The sequence below is a fragment of the Silurus aristotelis genome (assembly GCF_946808225.1).
Source record: "Silurus aristotelis genome assembly, chromosome: 2".
Lineage (NCBI taxonomy): Eukaryota > Metazoa > Chordata > Actinopteri > Siluriformes > Siluridae > Silurus > Silurus aristotelis.
In genome coordinates, this window is record NC_139575.1 from 33625967 (window position 1) to 33650895 (window position 24929).

The 24929-nt window shown below is 37.4% G+C and overlaps 1 protein-coding gene across 1 annotated transcript in view; it reads left to right on the forward strand.

Annotated features, from left to right (window-relative positions):
• The window catches only part of prkcaa (protein kinase C, alpha, a), a 141597-nt gene that overhangs the window by 1038 nt on the left and 115630 nt on the right, over positions 1–24929 (forward strand). The window contains exon 2 of the mRNA XM_083522404.1: positions 1397–1428. Within this exon, the coding sequence (XP_083378530.1) occupies positions 1397–1428 (32 nt within the window). The remainder of the gene's footprint in view (positions 1–1396; positions 1429–24929) is intronic.

Genomic DNA, 24929 nt, shown 5'->3' on the forward strand with positions numbered 1-24929 from the left:
TATTTTCATGCGTTGTGGTGGTTGGAGTTTAGCACATCTGTATTTTCCGTATATGATGTATCCTCTAGGAATTTTCAGTATTCCATATATCCCATTCCAGGATCACTTTGATATTGTTTCTGTAGGTGTGAGTTGTGGACGTTCCATAGTGCGCCGGATGTTTTGTGACTCACATGCAGTATGATCTTGTGTGTAAATTGGCAGAGTGGTTCTGGCAGTTTGTGTGCTCCAGATGTTTCCTTCATACTGTTTATTCCATGTGTCCCTTGTATTCTTGGGCATTTCCACTATTCCATATATTCCATTCCAGTGACGAAGGACATTCCGTGGGTTCAGGATTTATTTCGGGCATTTTTAGTATTTAATCCATTATGGGTTTTGATGTTAAGTACATGCTTAGCATCAAAAACATTTAAATGTTAAGTACATGTATGATGTGCATTATGGGAATGATCATTCTCCTGAAAATTCCATTCCAGCGAGATTGTGCATATCATCGGTTCTGGGTGTTCTGTGTTTTCCGGCCGTTTTCAGTGTTGCATGCATTGTGGTATCTAGGAAAATTGGCTCATTATCAGGATGGTTCTGTGTCTTCTATGTACCTCTTTCCAGGGACACTGCACATCCCGAATGTTCCACACACCCAGCCTTACATCATTATAACCCTCATTATCATCATCATCATCATCATCATCATAACAATTTTCTTTGGACCATTTCCCATAACCTCTGATTTCTAGGAAAACTCAAAGCACTAAAAACGTTACCATCCCCTGCTCTGTTTTTTCCGTGTGTGTGATGTGACCAGAGTGCTGCATTCACATTCTCCGTAAATTGGAATTGTCATGTAAAGTTTTGCAGTTCATCACAGTCCTTTTTTTTTTTTCTTCACACTGTTGTTTTTCTCAGGCTTGAATCTCTACATTGAGATGAATTAATCATTCCACCATGTTAACATTAATGGCATATCCATCTACCAAAAGATGTGTAATGAGCGGAGATAACGCTTCAGGTGTGTGTGTGTGTGTGTGTGTGTGTGTGTGTGAGGACTGTATGAGTACTGTGAGAGTAGTGAAAGATCTCTTGCTGGTGCATCAAGAAAACAGTGTAGCACATCAGATATGTGAGGCGTATCAGATATCAAATATTTACATCGTTCATTTTGTACTGCAGCGTCTTTTTAATCGACTTGGATTGCTTGTGGCAGGGAAGATAACTGATCACTAAAAGCCCATTAAATGATTTGGAAGATCTAATTGTCTAATGCTTTGCTTTCTTTTTCACTATTTAACTATTTTTCTTTTACTTTCTCTCTCTCTCTCTCTCTCTCTCTCTCTCTCTCTCTCTCTCTCTCTCTCTCTCTCTCTCTCTCTCTCTCTCTCTCTCTCTCATGCAGGGGCTTTGGAAAGCAGGGATTCCAGTGCCAAGGTAAGACCGAAATATGGACAGATTATTTCCCAAACCCAAATCCAGCAGACAGCCACAACAATACACATGCATAAACATCAGTCCACATGTGCGAGTCTGGAAGCGAGGCACTGTCTAGGTCATCGCTTGCTCCTGGAAAGTGTTCGGCTATAAACTGTTGGAATTTCAGGAAATTTCATGCTGAATGAGAATCTTTGCATCACTCTGTAACAACTTCTCTGGTTTTCTCCAACCTCTTGAAAAACATGCCTAGGTGGTCTATAGACTCTAAATTACTCCGAATTGGGAATGAATGTAGGAATGTATGTGTCTAGGGTGTTTTATGATGGACTCGCATCCCATTCAGGTTGTACCCAGAGTTTCTGGGATTCCTGGATTCTCCACGATAAAGCAGGTTCTGAAGATTAAGGATACTTTATTGAGTCAGTTGGACCTTTGTGGCTGTTTTTCAGATGCTTTATTTCTCAGGAACATCTATTTAGAAGCATAAGACAAACGTAGTAGTCTAGCACATTGCTGTGTAATACAGCGATGTAACTGGTTTTTAAACTGTTCAGTGTGTAATGTGATCTGTTCTGGGTGTGTGTCAGTAAGAGAGTGAGCGAGCGTGCGAGTGTGTGCTCACCTGTGTTTGACAGATTGCCATTCATTGTTACTATTTACACATGCAACAATGGGGAACGATCTTGTGTATATTTAACATTTTATTAGGTGGTGTAAAATGTTGACACTGGCCACAACAATTTAAGTTCAGCACATTACAAAGGTGTAATAGTTTCGCCCTGCTGCTTGCAAACGCAGAGCTTCAATAGAATTTCAATGAAACGACCAGAAATCATGATACAGCCATTAAACATTTTAGTACAGTTCAGTAGTTCTCAAATCAAAATTTAGTAATATTTAAAGAAATTGTGACTGAATAAACAAATCATTGAATGAATCTTGGCAATCACTTTGGTGAACAGAATAAAAAAAAAAAATTGTGTCACTGGGAAGAATTAATATGACCATTGCTAGGCTTATAATTCAGATTTTTTCTATAGTAACGGCTCAATCATTAGGGATTTGTATGTTGAATATCTATAGAATGTCAGGGAGTGGCTGATTTGAGCTTTTTAGTGTAGGCTGATTTGAGCTGTTTAAGCTGTTTAAGTGGAAACAGTAACTAACTTGGTTCATAGTTGTTCCACAACATTAGCTGCAACTATATATCTTATGTAAAATTCATTTTGTATATAAATCTTTCTGAATTATCACACAGCTTTCGGACATATCGGAGTGTTGTATCACTGCAAAATGTGCTTTTGAGAAATGACAAGATGTTAAAAGCACGAGAACACTGGCTGGTACCTGTGAAAGCTGAGCTAGCAAGACTGGGGATAAACAGCTAGCTATATCTAATGTGGTGTTGTGAAGTCTTTTAGTGTAGAACACCTCGAGCCAGAGTAACATCTGAAACAATTCCTCGGAATGTCCTCAGTCTTGAATTGTTATATATGAACTCGACTTCATGACTGCAATTAAAATTCCAACTGGTAAAATTAGATCTAATTGATTTTGAATTAGCACAGATGTTCTAGCGTTGGAAGTTCACAAATGTAATCAGGGGTTTAGGAATTGGTTCCAGATGTTTGCAAATGACCTCGGGGGTTTTGAAATTCTCTCAGACATTTTCGAATTAGCCCATTAGTGTGAGAATTATCTCAAAGCTTTTAAAATTAGCTTAAAAATCTTTGATTTAGCTGAAATATTTCAGAATTAGCCTAAGTGCTTTTATGATTAGTGCATGTATTTTAGATTTAGCACAGATATTTCAGCATTAGCCAAGAGGTTTTCTAATTAGCTCATATATTTTAGAATACCTCAGATATTTTAGAATTAGCCCACAGCTTTTATAATTAACTCATATATTTTAGATTTAGCACAGATATTTCAGAATTAGCCCAGAGGTTTCATAATTAGCTCCAATGTTTCAGAATTAGCTCAGAGATTTGGGTCACGAATGTTAGAATTACCTGAAAAGTTTGTAAATTAGCTCGGATATAATCAGTTTAATACTTTTTAAATGATTTGTTGATGAAGTGATAAAGTTCTGGAGTTTGCTTCTCTGTTTTAGAATTAGCTAAGACTCTAATTTGAATTACAGTTTCAACTCAAGGTGGACACATCAAAGGTTATTTTGCCTCACAGCAACACAGCAACCAATGTTGATCCCAGGGAAGCCAGGAACAAGGCTTGCACTTCATAAAACGTAAAGAATGGGTGAATGATTTGTAATTACTGGGGGCTTAGTGTGTGATTGCAGTCGTGAATGGAGTCTTGGCAGGTTAGCATTTTCGTCTTTAGAGTGAAACTGAAAAGTCTGGTATGGAGTGAAAGCAGATATAATAAATTTGTAGATCTCATGAAAGGTCAGGAGTCCATGTCTATGGCAACTATTGTTGGGGCGTGACTATACTGTGTGCGTGTGTGTGTGTGTGTGTGTATGAGAGAGTGTATGTTGTTCTCTAATCCTGTGACAACATACATTAGTGTAACAAGTGGGATCCCTGGTGAGAAGAAAGCAATACTTCAGTTAGTGTGTCAGTGATGTCCTAATATCACTCATTTCTAGTGAAGGGAAGCTGCATAGGAACGGTAGGCAGAAATCTGACTACTCTTTTGTAGTAGTCATATATGGCAAGCAATATAAGGTCAACTTATTTTTTTCTAAGAGCAGGGTCATACTATTTATATTCCCAATTATGAATGCTAATATAATCTGAATAAAACAATCATAAACAGATCGGTGTATACAATTCAATACTAAGGTAATATCCTAAGTAAGGACTCAACCGTTACCATATGTATATAGTGTACTATAGGAAAATATTTTTCTTTCCTGTTTGCAGTGGTGATGGACAGGTTGACGGACGAGGTCAGACAGGAGTCTCCGTGGACTATGATGTTTGCGGATGATATTGTGATTTGTGGTGAGAGTAGAGAGCAGGTTGAGAAGAGCCTGGAGAGGTGGAGGTGCACGCTGGAAAGAAGGGGAATGAAAGTCGGTAGGAGAAAGACAGAGTACATGTGTGTGAATGAGGAGGAGGGCAGTGGAGTGATGCGGTTGCAGAAATAAGAGGTGGAGAAGGTAGAGGAGTTACCTGGGGTCAACAGTGCAAAGTAATGGAGAGTCTGTTAGAGAAGTGAAGAAAAGAGTGCAGGCTAGGTGGAGTGGGTGGAGAAGAGTGATAGCAGGAGTGATTTGTGATGGAAGAGTATCTGCAAGAGTGAAAGGGAAATTTTATAGGACTGTGGTGAGACCTGCGATGTTGTATCAGCAATTTGCCAGGTTGTGGAGCGTATGTGAAACAGGGTTCCTGTTACCAATTAAAACTTCTTTGGGAGTTTCTTATTTTTTATTTTTTATTTTTTTTTATTAAAGTTAATAGTACAACATTAGTTAGAGGTTGTCATGGTTACCAAGCAAGGTTAACTGAAAGAAAAGAACAAATTTAAGATTTCCAAAGAAACACAAACTGTCCATGTGCAGTACAAAACTAACCAGCTTTTTAGAGAATAAAACCCTTTTTTCTCATATTTTAATTGTTGAAGTGTGCTGACCTGGCTAAAATCTAAATGTATGAAAGTTTTTCTCACATGGACAAACATTTTGGGACACCTGACTTTTTCAACCATGTGTGTTTCTTTCCTGAACTGTTAACACAAAGCTGGAGACACACATTTGTATGGGATGTCTTTGCATGTGGTCGCATTACATTTTCCCTTAACTGGAACTAGGAGATGTAAATCTGTTCCAGAATTACAATTCCTCTCTGATAATATGCTTTACATGGATTGAAGTAGATGATCTTGTGTGGCCTGCTATAGAGCTCTGACCTAAACCCTACTGAACACATTTGGGATGAATTGGAATGGTGACTGCACCCTAGGCCTCCTCACCTTATATCAATCCCTGACTTTACTCAAAGCCCTGGGGAAGAAAAAGCAAAAATCTCAACAAGCACACTCTTAAATCTAGTGGAACATCTAACCAGAAGAGTGTCTCCAGAACCTTATAGTCAGTACTTTGTCTATATTTTGTATTTATTCAAACCGAAATCTTTGACATGTGTATGGTGAGTAGTAATGAACTGTCATTTTTTTCAGTTTTAGACGCTTTTTGAAGTATTAGGCTAATGGATTTAAATGTTTCATACTGCATGTTGAATCGTAATATCAATCTGTAATAAATATCACAACAGCTAAATCTGTCAGGGAGTGATTTTTATAGCTTGTTGAATATTAGCTAATCTTGTGCAATCATTTGACCTTCCCTGTCAAATCCACATTCAAAAAACAAGGCGTTATTTTAGAGACTGGAAACTGAAACTAAATATTGGAGCTTAAACTTTTTTTGAAAATGAAATAAAAACTTGAATAAAACAGAGATTAAAAAACGAAATAGACAAAAAAAACTACTGTAGTAATATTTTATAAAACTATACTTTTTAAAACAAGTTCTCAGGGCTAAAGCCTTTAACATAATGGAAAACTGTTTCAGCATGGAGACTCTCAGTAGTGTGATGCTACACAACTTACAGAGATTTGATTGACAGGATCAGGGTTAGCAGATACAATGAATGCTGTGTGTCCTTCTTGGATCCTGACTTCACCAAAAATGTTCATTACATTTATTTTTTTACCTGAGGCTTCTGCTGTTTTGGAACATACATGTAGATTACATGTAGACAGAGCATGAACTATTACATCTTTATATATGGATTAAACTGTCTAGTGTATATATAAAGTTTTATGCCTTTACAGCATTTTGCAGACAAGAGTTAAAAATGCAGGTTCACCAGGTCACAGAGTCATTAGGATACTTCCTCAGGTCTTAATAGCAACATCTTTTCAAGGTACCAGTTTCAATAGGAAGTCATTTAACTAAACATCTGTTTCCCAAATGTGTTACTCAGTGACTTTTCATATAACAAGTCAGCTCCGATATATAGATTAATTGGTGCTTTATACTTGTTACAGTAACTTTGTACATCAATGTTAGGAGCTGGGGTCAGAGCGCCGGGGTTAGGAGGAGCAAGCCCCAGTAGTGGCACCTTGCCGATACCGGGGCTTGAACCCCCAACCTTCTGATCGGCAACCCTTAGCAAAGAGCCTTAAGCAATGGCCCACCACCCAGTTTTTGCATATCCCAGCTTGTCAGGAAGCAAAGATCAGAGCACATGGTTAGGCCATTGTATGGCTTCATTGGAGCAGATTGGGTTAAGTGCCTTGCTCAGGGCTTGAACCGCTGACCTTATGAGCCACCCAACCCAGAGCCACAACCACTGAATATGACATAAATAGTCATGTGTGTGTTTAATAACTACAAATCTATTCCAGTGGTGGTTTGACATAGTGTTTGTTTATTTTTTTTTATTCTATATCTTTTTATGCTGTTGAACTGATTCATTTTCTTTGAGAGTAGCATTGACTCTGACTCTCAGATATCAGTATCAGTCAGATTGCACGTTCCCTCAGGTGGAAGTCTGTTTGTTGACGATTTTGGTTTGGTTTCGTGAAACTCATGTCCATAGGCACATGGCACCTCTAGAAAACAATATAAACATAAATGAGGTTTGTTTCTCCTGATATATCAATACGAAAGTTTATTAAAGATTCAGTGCAGACTGGGAAGCTTAGGCAAGGAACTACCAGAGAATAAGGCAGATAAGACGGCAGAAAAGGAACAGCACTCATCCATAATCCCTGTTCTGAGTTTCCAACTTTGTCCTGGCACCTGTCAATCAACGTCGCTTCAGCATTGACGTGAGAGGAGTAAAACTTTCATGGTCCGCTAGGGGTTCAATTACTTTTGCCACAAAATGATCCAGGATATCTGCTAGTTTTGATTTTCTACAAATCCAGTTTTAGAATGAGACAGCCAGTTCTAATTTACTTTTTTCTCATAATTGTGGTTGAGGCTACCGTCAGCCTTAAAACTATAAACTGGAGGAAGAATATTAAACAATATGAAACTATTTGAATTTCATATTCATATAGGGGGTTGTACACACCCTATATGTGTGTACAACCCCCATATAGGGTTTGGAGTATGTGAACTACCATAGAGATTAAACCGTTTTTAAATACGAGTGGTATTATGTAACGACTGTGTTCTTCTTTCCCTTTTTCTCTGTTTTGCTTGGTCTTTTCTTTTATCCTCCACTAAAGAAACGTTTGAGGGATGTTTGTTTATCATTAATCATTACCTGAACCTGTTAGAAGTGTAGAAATTATGATTTCTGTTGAACTGTATGTAAAATTTGCACAGCGACTTGTGAGAGATATTATGAGGAATGTTCTTCAAGCAAATTGTTTTGGGGTTTTAATCCAAACTCAAATGAAGTCTGATGCTAAACTGGTTATAATGGCAGATATTTACACGCACGTTTTTTTTGTTTTTCCTTTTTTTTCTGGATCCTGTTGTATTATGTTCCTCAGGAGAATCTTTTTTCAGATCGACCCTGACATCTTGACTTTAGATCAGTGGCTGGAGAGTTGAAGATGACTGCATAAATTTGGCAGATTTCACGATTAAAAAAATTAAATAAAAACATTTTGAAGTGGTTCATGACTCATGGCTATGTGTGAGCAATATATTTGCCACTATGGGATACCGGGTGAAAAAGAGGTAAGGGATGAGGTGAGGTGGAGGGTTTGTTAAAAATGGGAAAAGACCACTAGGCTGGAATATCAAAGATGGCCTCTACAGAATTCAGATGAGCTGGTCAGTTTAGCGGCATCCTGCTTACTATTCTAATCAGCTAGTTTGTATTTATATATTCCTCTGCTTGTTGTCCTCTGTGGCACCAGAAGAAAGGGCACAGGGTTTATTTTCTTTCACCTTTTTATTTGGAAACGGCAGACCAGTATATCCTCACAGACAGCTCTGAGATCTTAAGGGAAATGAGATACTATTGATTATGACCAAAGCATCGTATTTAGCAGGAATTTATTATATGATATTATTTGAATGTTGAATTTCTAGATTTTCATATTTTTATGATTTTTTAGATATCCAATTGGCCTTTTTTTTAAATAAGCAAATATTGCGGCACACTTAGGAATCATTTCACGGGTCCAGAGAAGAAAATATTTTTAGTTTTGTAATTTATTACGATCACTAAAGTTCCAACAGTGAGTTTGAATTAAATTTATGTAAAAAAAAAAACAACAACAACAACAACAAAAATGCCTATTTAAATCACATTAATACATATGAATGTTGGGGACAATAACAGTTTTGCTGTTGCAGATATTTGACCATTTATGTGCTGGTGTGTTGTGTTCTTATGTGACCAGTCAAAATTGTGATAATGTTTCTAATTACGGCTCCAAAACTGTTCATTTGTTTTATTTCCAGAGCAATTTCGAAAAACCTTTCTTTTAATCTAAAGAACTACACATTCAGTGTTCATGTTCAACTTTATTTAGTTTAGAGTTTATACATTCTGTCTGTCTGTCTGTCTGTCTGTCTGTCTGTCTGTCTGTCTGTCTGTCTGTCTGTCTGTCTGTCTGTCTGTCTGTCTGTCTGTCTGTCTGTCTTAGACAGACTTAAAATTACAGCTTTCCCTACAGATTATTACAAAGCTCTGACACTAAAAACTCCAATGAAAAAAGTCTCTAATCAGAAAACGTATCCCATTTCAACACTTTTTTGAAGCGATGGTCTTTTTTGATGGTCTTTTTTGAACGATGGTCTTGACGTTTTACACGGAAAGTTAATGACTATATATATTTTTTTACAGAATTCTTTCTTGAATTTCTTGAACTATTTTTGTACAATCTCTCACGTCTTTGTGACAAACTCAAAACTAAGTGTACTGGATTTACTTAAAGGCCATCGTTGTTTGGAGCTTGGGTTTGTGTAGTTATGACTGTCTTGTTGTTTGTTGAAGAAATTGCGTCTTAGGTGTTGGTTTTCAACAGCAGTTGTTTTGTCTGCACAGGGAAACGTCTTAAACTCCCCGTCTGCTGTAATCGTACATACAAGACAGATGTAGTGGATTTGGTTGAAAAGCTGTGGAGTATTTCTTTAATGAGACACAAATCCAGCAGTAAATTTGGCTTTTTCAGACAGTAATGCATCACATGGATGGCGCCCTGGTACTAGGACTGAATTATTAATCCCGCAAAGGCTGTCTTTACACACTCTCTCTCTCTCTCTCTCTCTCTCTCTCTCTCTCTCTCTCTCTCTCTCTCTCTCTCTCTCTCTCTCTTTTCTCTCTAGCTTTCTGTGCATACTGAAATTACTAATTGGTGTCATGGGCAAACATTTCTAATGCTGTATAATTTGCAGTACTATAAATCCCTCTACTGAGTGATATTTTTGGGATTGTTCACGTTAAATATTTATAAAATGAATGTGACATTTATGTCACGTTTCTATGTTGCTGTTTATCGCAGTTTCTTAAACAGTAAAAGATCCAGCATGGATAGAAATTACATGAGGGCCAGGTCTAATCCTTTGCCTTTCCCTATATCTAAATGGATATAAACATTTTAGGTGCTATATTAACACTATATACATGTAATTGTATGTATGATGGTCCACAAATCAATTTCATTTGAAAGTTTGCAATTGCTGATGTGGTGAAGTTTTACGTTTTTTTGGAAGCAGTCTCCAGTATTTTTGTAAAAATCAGAAACGATTTAGCGCTTTAAGCTTTCTGACACTGCAATGTCAGCGCGAGTGAAGGACCAAGTGTAGCTGTTGCAACAGAAGCGATAACAAGAACTAACTTCGAACAACGCGATATCGACACTACATTGACGAAAGGTCGTAAACACCTTGCAATAAGATTCGTATGTGCTTTGTGAACATCCCGTTCCATATTTGGTTTCCATTTGCTATAATAATAACCTCTACGCTTCTGGATAGATGTTGAAGTGATTGAAGTGTGCTTCTGGAGATTTGTGGTCATTCAGCCACTAGAGTGTTGGTAATGGCAGGTAATGATGCAGTCACCGGTCAATTCATCCCAAAGGTTTACAGCAGGCCACTCAAGAGCTTCCACTCCAACCAATGTGAATGATATGTTCATGGAGCTAGCTTTGTGCACAGGTGCAATGTCATGCTTGAACACATTGGGTCTACTAGTTCAAGTGAAGGACCAATGTTATGCTACAGCATCCGAAGGCATCCTATCCAATTGTGTAGTGGTAACAGTTAGGAGAAGAACCACATATGACCCGGAAAAGTCAGTTATCCCAATCCTTTTGTCTATCCAGTGTAACTAGATAAAAGTTGCAAATAGCAACTGTAGCATAATTGAAAGAGGCACTGATGGATATACTGTTATAAGAATACAATACAAAACTTTGTTGCTTTGCATTTCTCTGCCTTGCATTGGCACACATGACACCACTGACCATTATCTTACTCAGCACATATTTAGACTAATGATCTTAACAGATGTAGCTTCCAGATCGACCATAGAGCTTCCACTACACAGTCATTAGATTCCCAGTATTTATGAATGTTTTTTGTTTTTTACTTATTCTGATCACCTGAATTTTTTATGTGTCAACTGAAATTTTTCCACGTAAAAGTATACCACGGCATCAGCCATCATTCCGCCCACTACTCCATGAGATTATATCCCTGATAAAGATTAGTGCTATGAGTCAAATATGATTGCTTTCAGTGCTGGAAAACCGCTTACAGCATAAAGTCTCCCTGTCCATGTGGCAGCACATCTGGATCTGCACTTCTAGCACTGCCTGGGGACAGATGTTACCAGTGCAGAGTCAAAAAGCAGCAGTTACTGACCTAGCAGAATTACACAGCATAAATAAATAAAATAACAGACTCCTCCTGGCATCCATTAAGCAGAATTTGTGTCCTTCATAACAAGTTGTGTGCAGGTTTCAGATAAATAACACAACACCACTACAGTATTTAAAAAAAAAGAAAGCATTTGGGGATAAAAGCTCAACTACATCATAAAAAATCATAAATATCTTCATAAAAGTACTTCACTTTTTTTGCGTTAATGTGTGAATTTATTTTCCTTGGTTCCGCCAATAAAGAATCAGAAAAATAAAATAAAAGTACATTTTAGTTTCGTGACCATTCAATCCTGATACATGAACACATTTAAGTTCAACAGGAAGTCACAACATGCATTTCCTGCTGATAATGGGAAGAACCGAGAGTACAATTCTTTTGTATTTCTCATTTAAAAAAAGAATCATTTATATATACATATATATATATATATATATATATATATATATATAAAATAAAGCATGGCAGTTAATATTTTATTTATTTATATATATATATATATATATATATATATATATATATATATATATATATATAAAATAAAGCATGGCAGTTAATATTTTATCGTTTATCGTTATACAATACATTTTTATTTACTAATTATAATTATATGAATTTTTCTATCTTACCATGTTTAGCGTATTTGCTAATTCTATGCTAAACCTCAACCCTATTTCTTAGTATTTTTAAAAAGCAAAATAATTTTTTTTTTTTTATTTGATTAAAAGATTGTAATGTAATAGGGCAACAGTAATATTTGTAATAGGGCAACTAAAATCATATAATTAATACTAAGCAAAAAAAAGGAAATGTTTCAAATATAAAATTATAATTACTCTTTTAGCCATGATCTAACTTATAGATTCGAACATAATTATGATAATTATTTGAATTGCAATTTCCAAGTTCGCTTTGTAGAATTCAAGAGTTATATTTATATTTAGTTTGTAATCTAGAGTACCATTGTAGATTTATTCATTGTTAGAGACTCTAAGCACTTTTGTACGTCGCTTTGGACAAGGGCTTCTGCTAAATGCCGCAAACGTTAATGTAAATGTACATTTTAATCACAAAGGATCTACAAGGAAATTGTAGACCCTAAAAGCCAATAGAAAAACCAAGAAACTGGGAGCCTTATTACAGTTACAGTTCTTTCATTTGCGAGCACAAGTCACTATTTACAATGCAGAGTTGCTCACAGCGTGATAATCTGCCCACAGTGTTTAGGATGAGAACGAATCATTCAATCCTGGTGAGAAGCATTTGGACCGAATTACATTGTTTGGGACTCCAGATGCTTTTGCACTGCAGGTAGCTGACTGCAGACCTTTAGTTGAATTGATGAACAGGAGGTTTGAAGCACAATAGAATCAACAATACAATAAAATAGCAACAGATTGAAACTTTCCTGGAGAAAATGTCGCCATTTTGGACGTAACGTAACGGCTCTTTGTTCTTGGGTTCTTATTCTCAAGGTTAGTGAGGAGTCACAGCATTACCCACACTGGAAATCCCAGAGTCAAAATGTTCCTCAAACTGTATGGCAAACAAATCTTAGTGTTTTTTCCTCATTGTTGCTTAGAGAATTCGGAGAAATCCCAGCAGGACCAGTGAACATGTAGAGCATGTACAATAGTATGATGCTAATGTGTGAGGTGACAGGTAAAGGCCTTGGTGCTGACCAGGAACGTTCTGATATGTAATTAAAGAGTATCGATGCTATTTGTGTCGCAACATCTCTTACATGGTCAGCGTATTAATGTCAGCACAACAGGTTTTAGTCTAGGATTTCTTCATTTCACTGCACAGATGTACTGGATCTGCCTAATCCTGTTTAAACCGCTGCTTTTTTACTGTTCCTGATTTTACTGAATTGCATAAATTATTGAAATAAGATTCGCATAAAAGTTTTTCTTCTTTAATCTAGAAGTCAACCGATGAATCTCTTTTGCCGATTAATCAACACTAATCGTTGATTTGATTTTTCCAATCCGCTGTCATAATAAGAGCCCCCTCTAGAGGCGAATCAATGACGCCACCCTTTTTTTTTTTTTAACACCTGAGACGGCGTGCTGCACGGAGAGCGCTACATAAGATTTATTATTTATCATTTATTAATTATATAATTGGATTTGGTAATGAATATATTCACATTTATTTCATTCAGCACATTTTTATGATTATTTTTCCCTTTTTTTTTTCGGTACTATTTGACATGGAGTGCTTTATTATTTTTATCCGATATCAAATTTAATAACTATTAGTTGATTTATCGGTTATCGGCAAGTACGATACAACCTAGCTATTGGGTAACTAATTCAGTCCATTCTAAAGCAAGTACTTTTTTACTTGTATTTAATACGTTTTTTTTTAAAAAAGAGCACTTTTCAAAAATGTAATTTATTACTTTTATTTACCAATAACAGCATTTGTTTTGAAATTTAAGTAATAAAATATATATATGAATAAATAAGCATTATCACTGCCACAACTCAATTTTCAATTAGACCGCATGGCCTTCGATAATGGCCTCCTGGACTCCAACTCCCAACACACACTTGCAGTGACTGACTGCACTGATTAATCACACCTGTTTCCAATTACACACTCACTCACAGCCACATTTTAAAAGGATTTTGTTTCATTCAACTTACTGCAAAGTAGTACAAGTTGTGTTTGTCTGTCAGTTACCAAGCGGTTTAAAATCAGTTTGCCTGTTTTGTGCTTTCGAATGAAGCCTATCTACGATATTTTGTTTGCCAGCGTGCTGATACTGTCCTTCTGCCGTCATGTTTATTAAGTCTTTCTTAACCCGATTGAATGACTGGCTAAGATGAAAGAAAAAGATTAAATACAATTAAAAAGTGCAGTAAAAATGGTTTAAAATTGGCAGACTTGTGCAATAAATGTAATAAACTGTGATGATTTTGAAATTTTGCAAAAGGACGACGCAATTTCTCTAGCCATTGTCTATGCCATTTACTTATTACAGCTCTGTTATAATGCTATAATAATTGTAAATGAGCAAATTTGCTGTTGCACCTTTTCGTTCAGTGTGTGCGCTTTCTCAGACCGTCCTGGGATTTGATCTCATAACCTGTACTGCTGAGCTCTCACTTCTCTCATAGTTGACTGTTAGATGGACTTTGCTCAGTGATATTATTAAGGCCCAAAGGTCCGTGTGTTGCATAATGTTTCTTGTAATTTCCTTTCTGACCTGAAAGACAGGCCCTTCTGTTGTAACTCGCATGCTTTCTCTCTGTTTCCCTCTCTCTCTCTCTCTCTCTCTCTCTCTCTCTCTCTCTCTCTCTCTCTCTCTTTCTTTCTTGCTCTCTCATTCTCTCTTCCTCTCTATCTCATGGGGCTTTCATGTGCACGTAAACTGTGTATCTGGACTTTGTCACACATGCTGTGTGAGAACTCTGGTAGTGAATGCTGTTTATTTGATGTACTTAACAGGAGAGATGGAAAGGGGGAGAGAGAGACCAAGAGAGAGTGGAAAAGAGAGACATAAACACATGCACACTTACACAGGATGGCAGATTGGAGCATTAGCACAGTCATTATACTGCGATTATTACAGCGAATACATTTTGCTCTGATAATTTCTGCTCTAAATTATAACTAGAAGAAGTGAGGATGAGGACGAGAAAAGAAGTCTGAAAACAATGAGCGAAGTGCATGATAATTATGCTAATTTAGCAGTTTAACCACCTTGGAGCTTTAGCCATTAGTCATTCATTCATTCATTCATTTTCTTCCGCTTATCCGTAATTCGGGTCGCGGGGGCAGCAGTCTAAGCAGGCCCCCGCCTTCGACTGCTGCCCAATCCTCACAGCACCGTCCCTTACGGTCCCTCCTGCAGGTGGTGAGCCCACGGGAAGGCGGCCCCACGTCACTCCGACGTCACGGACCTTGATATTTCCCTCGTAAGGGACCCCCGGAGCATAGAGGGTTAAGGGCCTTGCTCAAGGGCCCAAGAGTGGGAGCTTGGCGATACCGGGGCTTGAACCCCAGACCTTCCGATCTGCAACCCAGCGCCTTAACCGCTGGAGCCACCACTCCCCCTCCGCCATTAGTCGTTTTTTTTATTTTATTTTATTTAAATGTATATTATAACTCAACTTACTTTGTTGACATGTCTCTTTCCTGACATATGTAACCAGGCACATGGGTTTCTTTCATTGCTGTACTGTTAAAACAACACAGACTGTTGCATTGGACACCAGAATTTAAGTTCACAATGAAAATCAAACCTTATCAATAAGAGATTTACTGATTTCCATGAAAAATCTAAGAAGTACTCGATCATGTTAGAAACATCAGGACCCCTCTTCAAGTTGACAACAAATTTGTTGGAAAATCAAAACTCATAATTCAGCAAAAGAAAAATTTAAATTTAAAACATACAAAATGTATTGTTCTGCCTTGCTAGTAGTAGAGCTCATCTGTAGTTCTGGACATCAGACTTGTGAATCAGTTGTTATTATGATACGATAGGTATCTGTCAGAGATTAGCATCCCTCACGCTAGCCAAGTATGCAAACATTATCGTTCTTGAACTCAGCCATGTGTGTTTATGTCTCTACTGCTTTCTTATCATTGGTCATTGAGTTCGAATAGTTTTTCCATTGAAATTTTTTTCCGTTTGCGTATAAACACATCTTTGGTTCCGCTGTTTCGCTGCAAAGCTATTTGTTCAGGTCACTGCCAAATAGCAAGCTGTTTTTCTTCCATGTTTTGTATCTTATTTTCCTAGTTGCCTGATCTTGTTTCTGTTTCTTATTTTGCCTTTGTTCTATTGTATCCAAATAGACCTTTTTTGGAAAACGACGTGTTGGCTGCTTTACGGTAGACAAAATTAGCTACATTGTATACACGAACTGACAGCTAATCACGTTTAAGACTAAATACTAACAATCTACACCCATCACAAAAGCGGATTATTGGTTTTTATTACTCTCTGTAAATCACAAATGTACAGTGGAACCTCGGAGCTCGCGGCCTCAGCGCTCGCAACCTCGCATGCTCGCGACTTTCATTCCGACCGGCGACTCTCATTCAGATCGGCTCATGAGCAACCGCGAGCTGCTCAAAACGCTAGTTTTAACATTTCTAATCAAGGTTTATCTCATTAAAATTGTCTAAAAAATGCTTTAAAACTATTTTTATTATGTATTATTATACTGTACTTCTCTACTGCATACTTTACTGTACCTGTACTTTATTTATTTTAATTAAGCATTGTAATTGCTGTTAATTTACATAAAGTATTGTTAAAATAGTCTAATAATTAAGTGTTAAGGAGTGAAATAGTGTTATTTACTCATTTAAATCGATTTCGTATAGTGTTCTTTGGGTTTTTACTGGGTTGGAAGGGGCGTATCAAAAGGTCGCGAAAATTCGGAACTCACGACCGGTCTTGGTCCCTAACCCTCACGAGCTCCGAGGTTTCACTGTATCTGGAAACCCCTTTTATTTTCCTCTTTAAAACCTCAGGCGATGGCAACAATAATTTGCAATTGTGAGTGTGCATGTTAGGATGAGGGCAATTGTTGCATGTGATCTCAAGCCTGCTTCATAGGTAGTGTTTGCACACAGACTCTGTGTGACTTATCTAAATAAAAGAAAATAAGAAACAAGGTTCACAAAATGAGATTCTCTTGTAGATTCTCATAAACCGGCTAAATTTGGTTTTATAATTCACAAACCATGACTTGCAAACAAGACCTTCTTCTGGCTACAGTGCTTTGTACCCTTGGCACTGTAAATATGAGCAAAGAAGACTGGAAAATTGTCTCTATTGTTTTTAAACCTATAAGTGGACTTGTCCAGTACATCTGCTAGTCATTCATGCACAGACAGAATCCACAGTGCTGTACTACAGTTGCGTCAACGCCACGGTTTTCGTCTGAACTGCTGATTGCTAACTGTTGATTCATCGCAGTTTAGGTTCCTCGGATCTGCACTTAATCCAGGGAATCCTTCCATTAGATCAGGCTGCTGAGAATTGCAGATACACATGTAGGGAATAGGGAAGTGCGGTTTAGGATTTCAGCCATTAACACTGATGCATACTGTAAAATACCCCCCCCCCCTCTCTCTCTCTCTCTCTCTCTCTCTGTCTGTTTCAGACTTTTTTCTCTGACAAACATTTGTGGTTTCAATTCAGTCTTCCAATTCATCCCAGATGTGTTTAGTTGGGATGAATTCAGAGCGCTATAGCAGGCCAGTCAAGATCTATGACTTCAAACCATGTAAACCACATGGAGTAGAACTTCATGGAGTAGAACTGGGCCCATTTAACTTTGGGTTCAACAAACAACAAACCAACTTTGTGGTAACAGTTTTGGGAAGAACCACATATAGTTGGAAAAGTCAGGTGTCCCAGTACCTTTTTCTATACAGTGTATTGTGTGTATAATATCTGTGTACAGTATTTTATTATATAATAAACTGATATTTATACCTCATGACCGTAGTGATCATACTTGGTTGGTCCTTATACTCTCTATAAATGTGAATGTGTAGAAGTTGGAATTGTCTGTTGTATTGAATACCACATAACAAGTGGAGTTAAATTTAAAATTTTCTTAAAATTTTACTTTAAAAGGTTAATAAGGTTAAGTATAATAATACAGTAATCCCCCGTGGTTACGTTCCGAAACCTTCTGCGATAAACAGACGCCACCACAAAAATGCTATTTTATGTATACGGTACTGTACTGAATTAACATTTAACTTCATTTTATAATTAATAATAATTTTGTATTCATAAATTTTATTATTTCAACGTAACTCCATAAAAACAATTTCCTATAAGTTTTTTGGTCTATCTTGCTTTCCCCGAAAGCCCTGCAAAATTAGGCAAACTAATTAGATATGTGACAAATGCAATTCCGCAATTTTACGTGAAATTTCAAAATAATTTTAATAATTGAGCCCTAAATTTTGTCGATTTGTTTGCATAAGTCTGCCACACAGGGGCTACCTTTATACCTGCTGCAATATTGACCACTGCATATGCAGAATTAGTGTGAAGTTGCATAAGGCCGAGGTGTGTAAATCAGCAGTGAGTGCTATGTTGAACCTGTGAGTTCAGTGCTATCTTTATTCAGGCTGCACTGTAAGAGTGATATTCGAGCTTTTTTGCAATATCAGCATTACAAACCAGCCTGGCTTTAACATCCATTGCTTAACAGTACAAAATCAAATCTTTATGGTTTTCTAGGGGGCAGAACTAGGAGTCAGTTTCAGGTTTAATTCGAGGCATGTGGCATGACGGATAGAACGGGCCAGAAAAGCAAGTGCTAAGCTCTCACACGGACTCTAATGTTTTCATTAATGAGGGGCTCTGGACTGATAATAAAGACCACCACACAAAGCCTACAGAGTACTCACACTCTGTGCCAAATCCCTGTGTGTGTGTGTGTGTGTGTGTGTGTGTGTGTGTGTGTGTGTGTGTGTGTGTGTGTACAGAGGTCAGGTGTGCCAGGAGATTTAGTGTGAGAATGAGACCTGAAACTCCACCCAAAACGATTACAATGCAAAGTTGCAATGTTGCCCCCAGAGCCAGTATTGTGAGTCATTAGTCATGGTTGTACTGTAAAGGAGCTGTTTTTTTGGGCCATGAAAATTAATCAGTGCGAAAATGCTGCTACTTTGGAAGCAAATATCGGTGATAAAAAATGAAAAAAGGTTAGACTTGTATGTACTCCACGAATGGAGGACTAACAGAGAATAGGTTAATACAGTAATGTAGCACACCAATAGCAGGATTGGAAACAAAGTAATACTATAAAATACTAAATTGGAAGGATTACACAAACAAGGTAACCTGAAACACAAACTGGTATAATATTTTTGGCTATTCTGATGAGCTTGCAATTATTGCAGCCGTAGTAATATCTATTTCATGAAAGTGATGATTGTATAGGTTTGATAGAATTGACTAAGTTCTGCCAACAAACTACAGTGGAAAGATTACACGTGTAGTATATTGTTCACGGTGCTGTTTGCTATATAGATCAGTTTGCGTCTGGCATGTTTACTGGTAGTGAACGATGCATTACTGCGAATCAGAGCTTTTTATTCAGAAGCATGAAACCACAGATCATAAAAAAGCAACAGAATTATCCTTTTTTCTTTTACAGGATTATTACGTTTGCTAACATGGAAAAGTCAAGACTACAGTGACTAGGTAAAGGGGGGCACTTTCGAAATCTCAGTCTATATCCCCTATTGTAACGCATTACTCCAGAGGGAAGCTCTGAACAGTGTTTATGACTGTTTAAGTGATACCACTGAGTGCTGGCTCACCATTAAAGGTGTGTGCTAATGACTTTGCTTTTAAATCCCAGACCTAGCATAGCCCATATCCACTAACAGGCTGTTAGTGGTTAAAGGACCGAATTTCAAGCAGTGTAATAGACAAAACATTACATAATCAGATGTGGGGTGTTCATAACATAAAGGAATAACAGTATACGATCTTGCAAGTTGGATATCTGGCTTTTTTTTCCGTATAGCATTCAAAATTTACCGCAAGAGGATCATCAGAGGAATTGTTTGTGCACACGGTTCGTTGTTTGCTAGTTGATCATTTGTTTATTTAGGTTTTTTTAGTACTGAAGCAACTGTTAGGTTTGCTTAAACCTACATAATATATAATCATATTCACTTTGTCCTAACTGGATAGTTTGTCTTTTACATGCTAGGTGGTCTTCTTTTCTAGTTTGTAAGCCTTTTGTATAAATGCATAGTTTTGATTCAAGATATTTTCTATGGACTCTCAAGTTTGGGGACACCTGACTATAAGTTTGGTATGTGCTTTTTGAACATCTTATTCCAAATGTTCCCTATTTGCCGTTTTTATAACCTCCACACATTTTGGAAGATGTTTCACTAGATTTTGGAGCTTTGTGGTTATTCAGACACAAGTCACAAGGGTGTTAGTAAAGTTTGGTATTGATGTAGGGTGAGGAGGCCTGGGCTGCAGTCAGAATTAAAATTCATCCCAAACATTTTTAGAAGGATTGAGCTCAGAGTTAAACTTGGAGAGGCCACTCAAGATCTTCCACTCCAACCCAAGCAAACCATATATTTATTGGCTTTGCACACATTGGAACTGTCATGCTGGAACAAGTTTGGGTCTCCTAGTAACTAACTTAAAAACATATGCAACAATGGCAGAGGTACAAAAAAAAAAGAAACTAGAGTTAGCGCAGTGTCACTGTTTTTGCACATGCATGAAAACGCTAAGAAATCTATAGTGCTAGCATTAGCCCCTAACCAGGAAGTGGCTAGCAGCTAGCCTTATGGATTCTTTAGCGGTATAAAAGATCCTGACAATTCCGCATATTGAGGGAGTGAATGAATGAAGGATGGAAGGAATGATTTAATGTTTTGCATTTCTTCCCCCTAATCGCACTGAAATTGTACTAAACCGCAACCGAATCGTGAATATTGTGTTTTTTGGTGAACAAACTATAAAAAAAAAAACTCAAAAATAATTTTAATCAACCAGAAATTGTTTTTTTCCTCCATTCACAGTTCTAACAGGCCCAAAAGATCAGAGAACCGAGAACTCGAAGTGTTTGGAATTAACAAGTGCAAGAATTTACACAATCATAATGTTCAGCAGGACTTCATGCATATGCATGGAACATGATTGAATATGCATTATATAATAATAATAATAATAATAATAATAATAATAATAATGCTTTAATCAAGCCTATATCTTTTCCTATAACTGCCAGTAAGGAGCTTCCATTAGCCATAATATTTTTTAATAACATCTGTCAAACATTTGCCCGAAGCTAATTATACATATTTTGTTTGTCATGTCTCTAATGACAGCACCATTAACTGAACTAAAGAGCAATCATGCAGGTTCCCTGGGGATTTGAATGTAAACGCTATTGATTACTTTTAGATTACTGTAAGTTGCTCTGGATCTGTGTGTGTATATATGTGTGTGTTTGCTTGCATTCACATCCCCTTAGGCTGTTTAATAAGATTACACTTAATGTCCTATAGATTGGCAGATAAAACAGGTCAGGTGTTGACAGGTCTGTGTCTATATGTTTCTCTGTTTCACACCAGTTTGCATCTATTTCTTCTCATCTGCCCTTTTTAAGTATCCTTTTGTGTCTCGATTTTGTCTTCTCCCTTCTCTTTCCCCTATTCTCATCTCTATCCCCTTATTGCTTTCCTTCTGTCTGAATCCTGACCACTCCATGGCACACAGATATTAGTTCTGTCTGTCACTTAACTTTGTAGTATTATCATAAGGATGGCCTGCTCTTGCCAATTTAGCAATTATTTCGAGACAGAGACCAGGCACTGGAGCTACAGTCTCTTGAGCATGTTATGTGTGCTGTCACCTGGGATCTTTTTTCTCTCTCTAGCTTTCTCTCTCTCTTTAGCTTTGGAGAGCATCTCGAAATTGTTCATAAATTCCCACGAACTTGTAATTTGAATTATAATGTGTGTGTCAATATACGCAACAGTATTATTGTTTCAACAGTCCCATTTATTGGAAATTTGTTTCCCACCCGAAGAAGGAGGCAGATTAAATATTTATAAATGTTGTGCATGTAATAGGAAGTCCTCCACTACATTATAGTACAATAGATGTTTCACATTTTGTATAGAACATTAAAAAGACAACAGAATCTATTGGTTTTGAATACGAATGTTGTTATAAGAACACAAAAGGAAAGCATCTTCTCCTTAAAACTCTAAACCTGAAGTAAATGGCAGTCGCACCCCATCTGATAAATGTCAAAGACACATTTCTTTATAAGGATGGTACATACAATTTAGCGTTCAAGGGAAGAAATATACAGATTGGAACACACAAGCACTTCAAAGTGCAATCAAGTGAAATTTAATCGAGCTCCGTAATGTACACAGACAAGATTTTCATCGTGGCTATACTGTATATCGTCACTAGGGCTGTCGCGCTCGCTTATTTTTGTAATCGAGTATTCTACCGATTAATCGAGTAATCAGATAAGAAGTACTTTTTCTTTATTAAAGACAAAATGACTGGTCTCTTAAAATGAGACAAGTATTTTTTTTTCCTTTTTAGAAAAAGGAACATTTTATTGCTGAAATTGCATACAAGAATATCTGTGAAAACTAAACCCATTTAGTGCATTTAATTGCCATATTGCAACAAAATGCAAATACAAATATATAAAAAAAAAAGATGTAAAAAAAATATAAAATTTTTTTAGATCTTACTCTTAAAAAAAAAAAAAAAAAAGAAACGCACTGTACAGTGTTTTCTTTATATGTTGGTTAATATTATGCATGGTCAGTGTACATGCAACATTTAAGCATATTACATTTAAATAGTGAAAAATCTGAAATCATAAAATATGAACCAAAACAGTATATAAACTAAATAATGAGTCAAATCATCAAACAGAAACGTCAGCAGTGAAAGACTGATGACAAATTTGTATGGGAATGAATTGCACTTGCATATCATGGACAGTAGCGTATGGCACACTTGTAGCCCCTATGTTCAGATTGATAAGCAGACAGGCCACGCTTTCTTGAAACAGACGAATAGGGCAATGATACTGCAATTTTCTTTCCATCGACTTCCATTTATAAGTATGTGAATGCTGGAGACTGGAAAAATTTAAGCTCGGTATGAAGACGTTTCCCCGTTTCTCTACAAACATTTGTGAACATCATGTGACCGATGTCTCATGGATAGAAGATTCAATATGCCATGAATTTCTACCACAGTTTTCAATAGAAAGTCAGTGATAAATATTTCAAGCAATGCAGTACCGTGTAGACATTCAGTATGATTTCAAGCCTTGCACTTTAAACTTGCGGTGAACAAGACTCATCAAGAACACTAATGTACTGCCCTCTAAACAAACGCATAAGCCGTCCATAATCATTCAGAGTCGCTTTTAGGCTGTTATTATCTGATCTGAAGAGTCCGTATTTTTCCTCGTTAAAAACCAAGACGGTAGGAGTGTGGGTCCGGGTGTAATGTGCATGTGCATAATCGTGCCGCCGCAGCACTTTGTGGAAAGGCTGGTAACGGAAATAATCGGATAAATGGAAGCAGAACCCCCCCCCCCCCCCCCCACGCATGCTTCCTTGTAAGTGGGCGAGATTTTGCACTTGCGGGTAATTTGCAACCGTTTTCATGCACAGTGTCAATTATAACATTAGGTCAAGTGATAATATGCTGGTCATTAGTGTCAGCGAGAGGCGCTTTGTGCTGAAGGGGTTTCATGACAAGCTGCCTGTGTGTATTGTGGACGAACCTCAGACTGAAAGAAAATCCGATGTTAAGTTACACTGGTGTAATGGGTGCAGTCACTTCCGCTTCCTGAGGAAGAAATAAAATGGGCACATACTGGAGAGCAAGAGGTTGTTTTTAAATCACTGCAGTATGCCTTTGTAGAAGGGACGTCCCCCGTTTTTGGATCCACTCAAACAAACATACACTATAGAGACAAAATTACCTCACTTTTTTCTGCTATATGTGGTTCTTTTCAAAACTGTTACCACAAAGCTAAAGGCGCATAATCTGATAGTCTTTGGATAATAAAATCTTGTGTTCACTTGAACCCAAACCTGTTCCATGCTTTACATGGTTAAGAAAGAAAGATCCTGCTGTAGAGATCTGACCTCAACCCTACTGAACACCTTTAGGATGATTTGGAAACTATTGGCTGGTCTGGTATGCATACGCTCTGATTAGAAAAAAACATTTCCCGTGGTAAGATTTTAATATTTCATATATCACACTTTATTGTAGACTCCCGACCTTTTTCGAACCATATATGGTTATCCTCCAAACTGTTACCACAAAGTTGGAGGCGGACAATTGTATAGGATGTCTTCGGATGTAGTAGCATTCCGTTTTCCCTTCACTTGAACTAGCAGACCCAAAGCTGTTCCAAGATGACAACTTCATGAAGATATAGTTTACATGGGATTGAGTGGATGATCTTAATTGGGCCTGCTATAGAGTTCTGACCTCAGCCCTATTAAACACCTTTGATGAATTGGAACTACATCAGTACCTGACTTTATCAACACTCTTGTGGCTGATAAACAGAAATCTCCACATACACACACTCCAAAATCTAGTAAAAATTCCACAGAAAACCTTCCCAGAAAGTTATTATAACAGCAAATGTGGACTAAATGTGGGATGATTACGGATTTGAACCTCAAACTTGCATGCAAAGACCCGGGCTACACAGTCACTGACAAAAAGACAGCAGCCGCCTGCTTGGAGCCGGCAAAGTTGCAGACACATTGCTGAGGATGACCTTCGACGCTTTAAGTTCTCTATAGCAGCCTGTCTTTATGGGTCGAATTCACTCTGAATAGACTTGTGGCATTGAACGTGACGTTAGCAGTGAGTCATACAGTTTCGCGTGATTGTAGTTGTTTTCTGGGCACCAACTGAAAGAGCTGTGCAGTGTGAGAGTGCGCGCACACACACACACACACACACACACACACACACACACATTTGAATGGAAAACTCTGCAGACTGTGGGTGTAGAAGATGCCACAGCGAAGCCAAGATTAACTCGCGCTATTAAGCGTTATTCGATAACCATTTCTCTCGACTCTTGCTGAATCACTATAGACCCAATACCTTTCTTCTTAC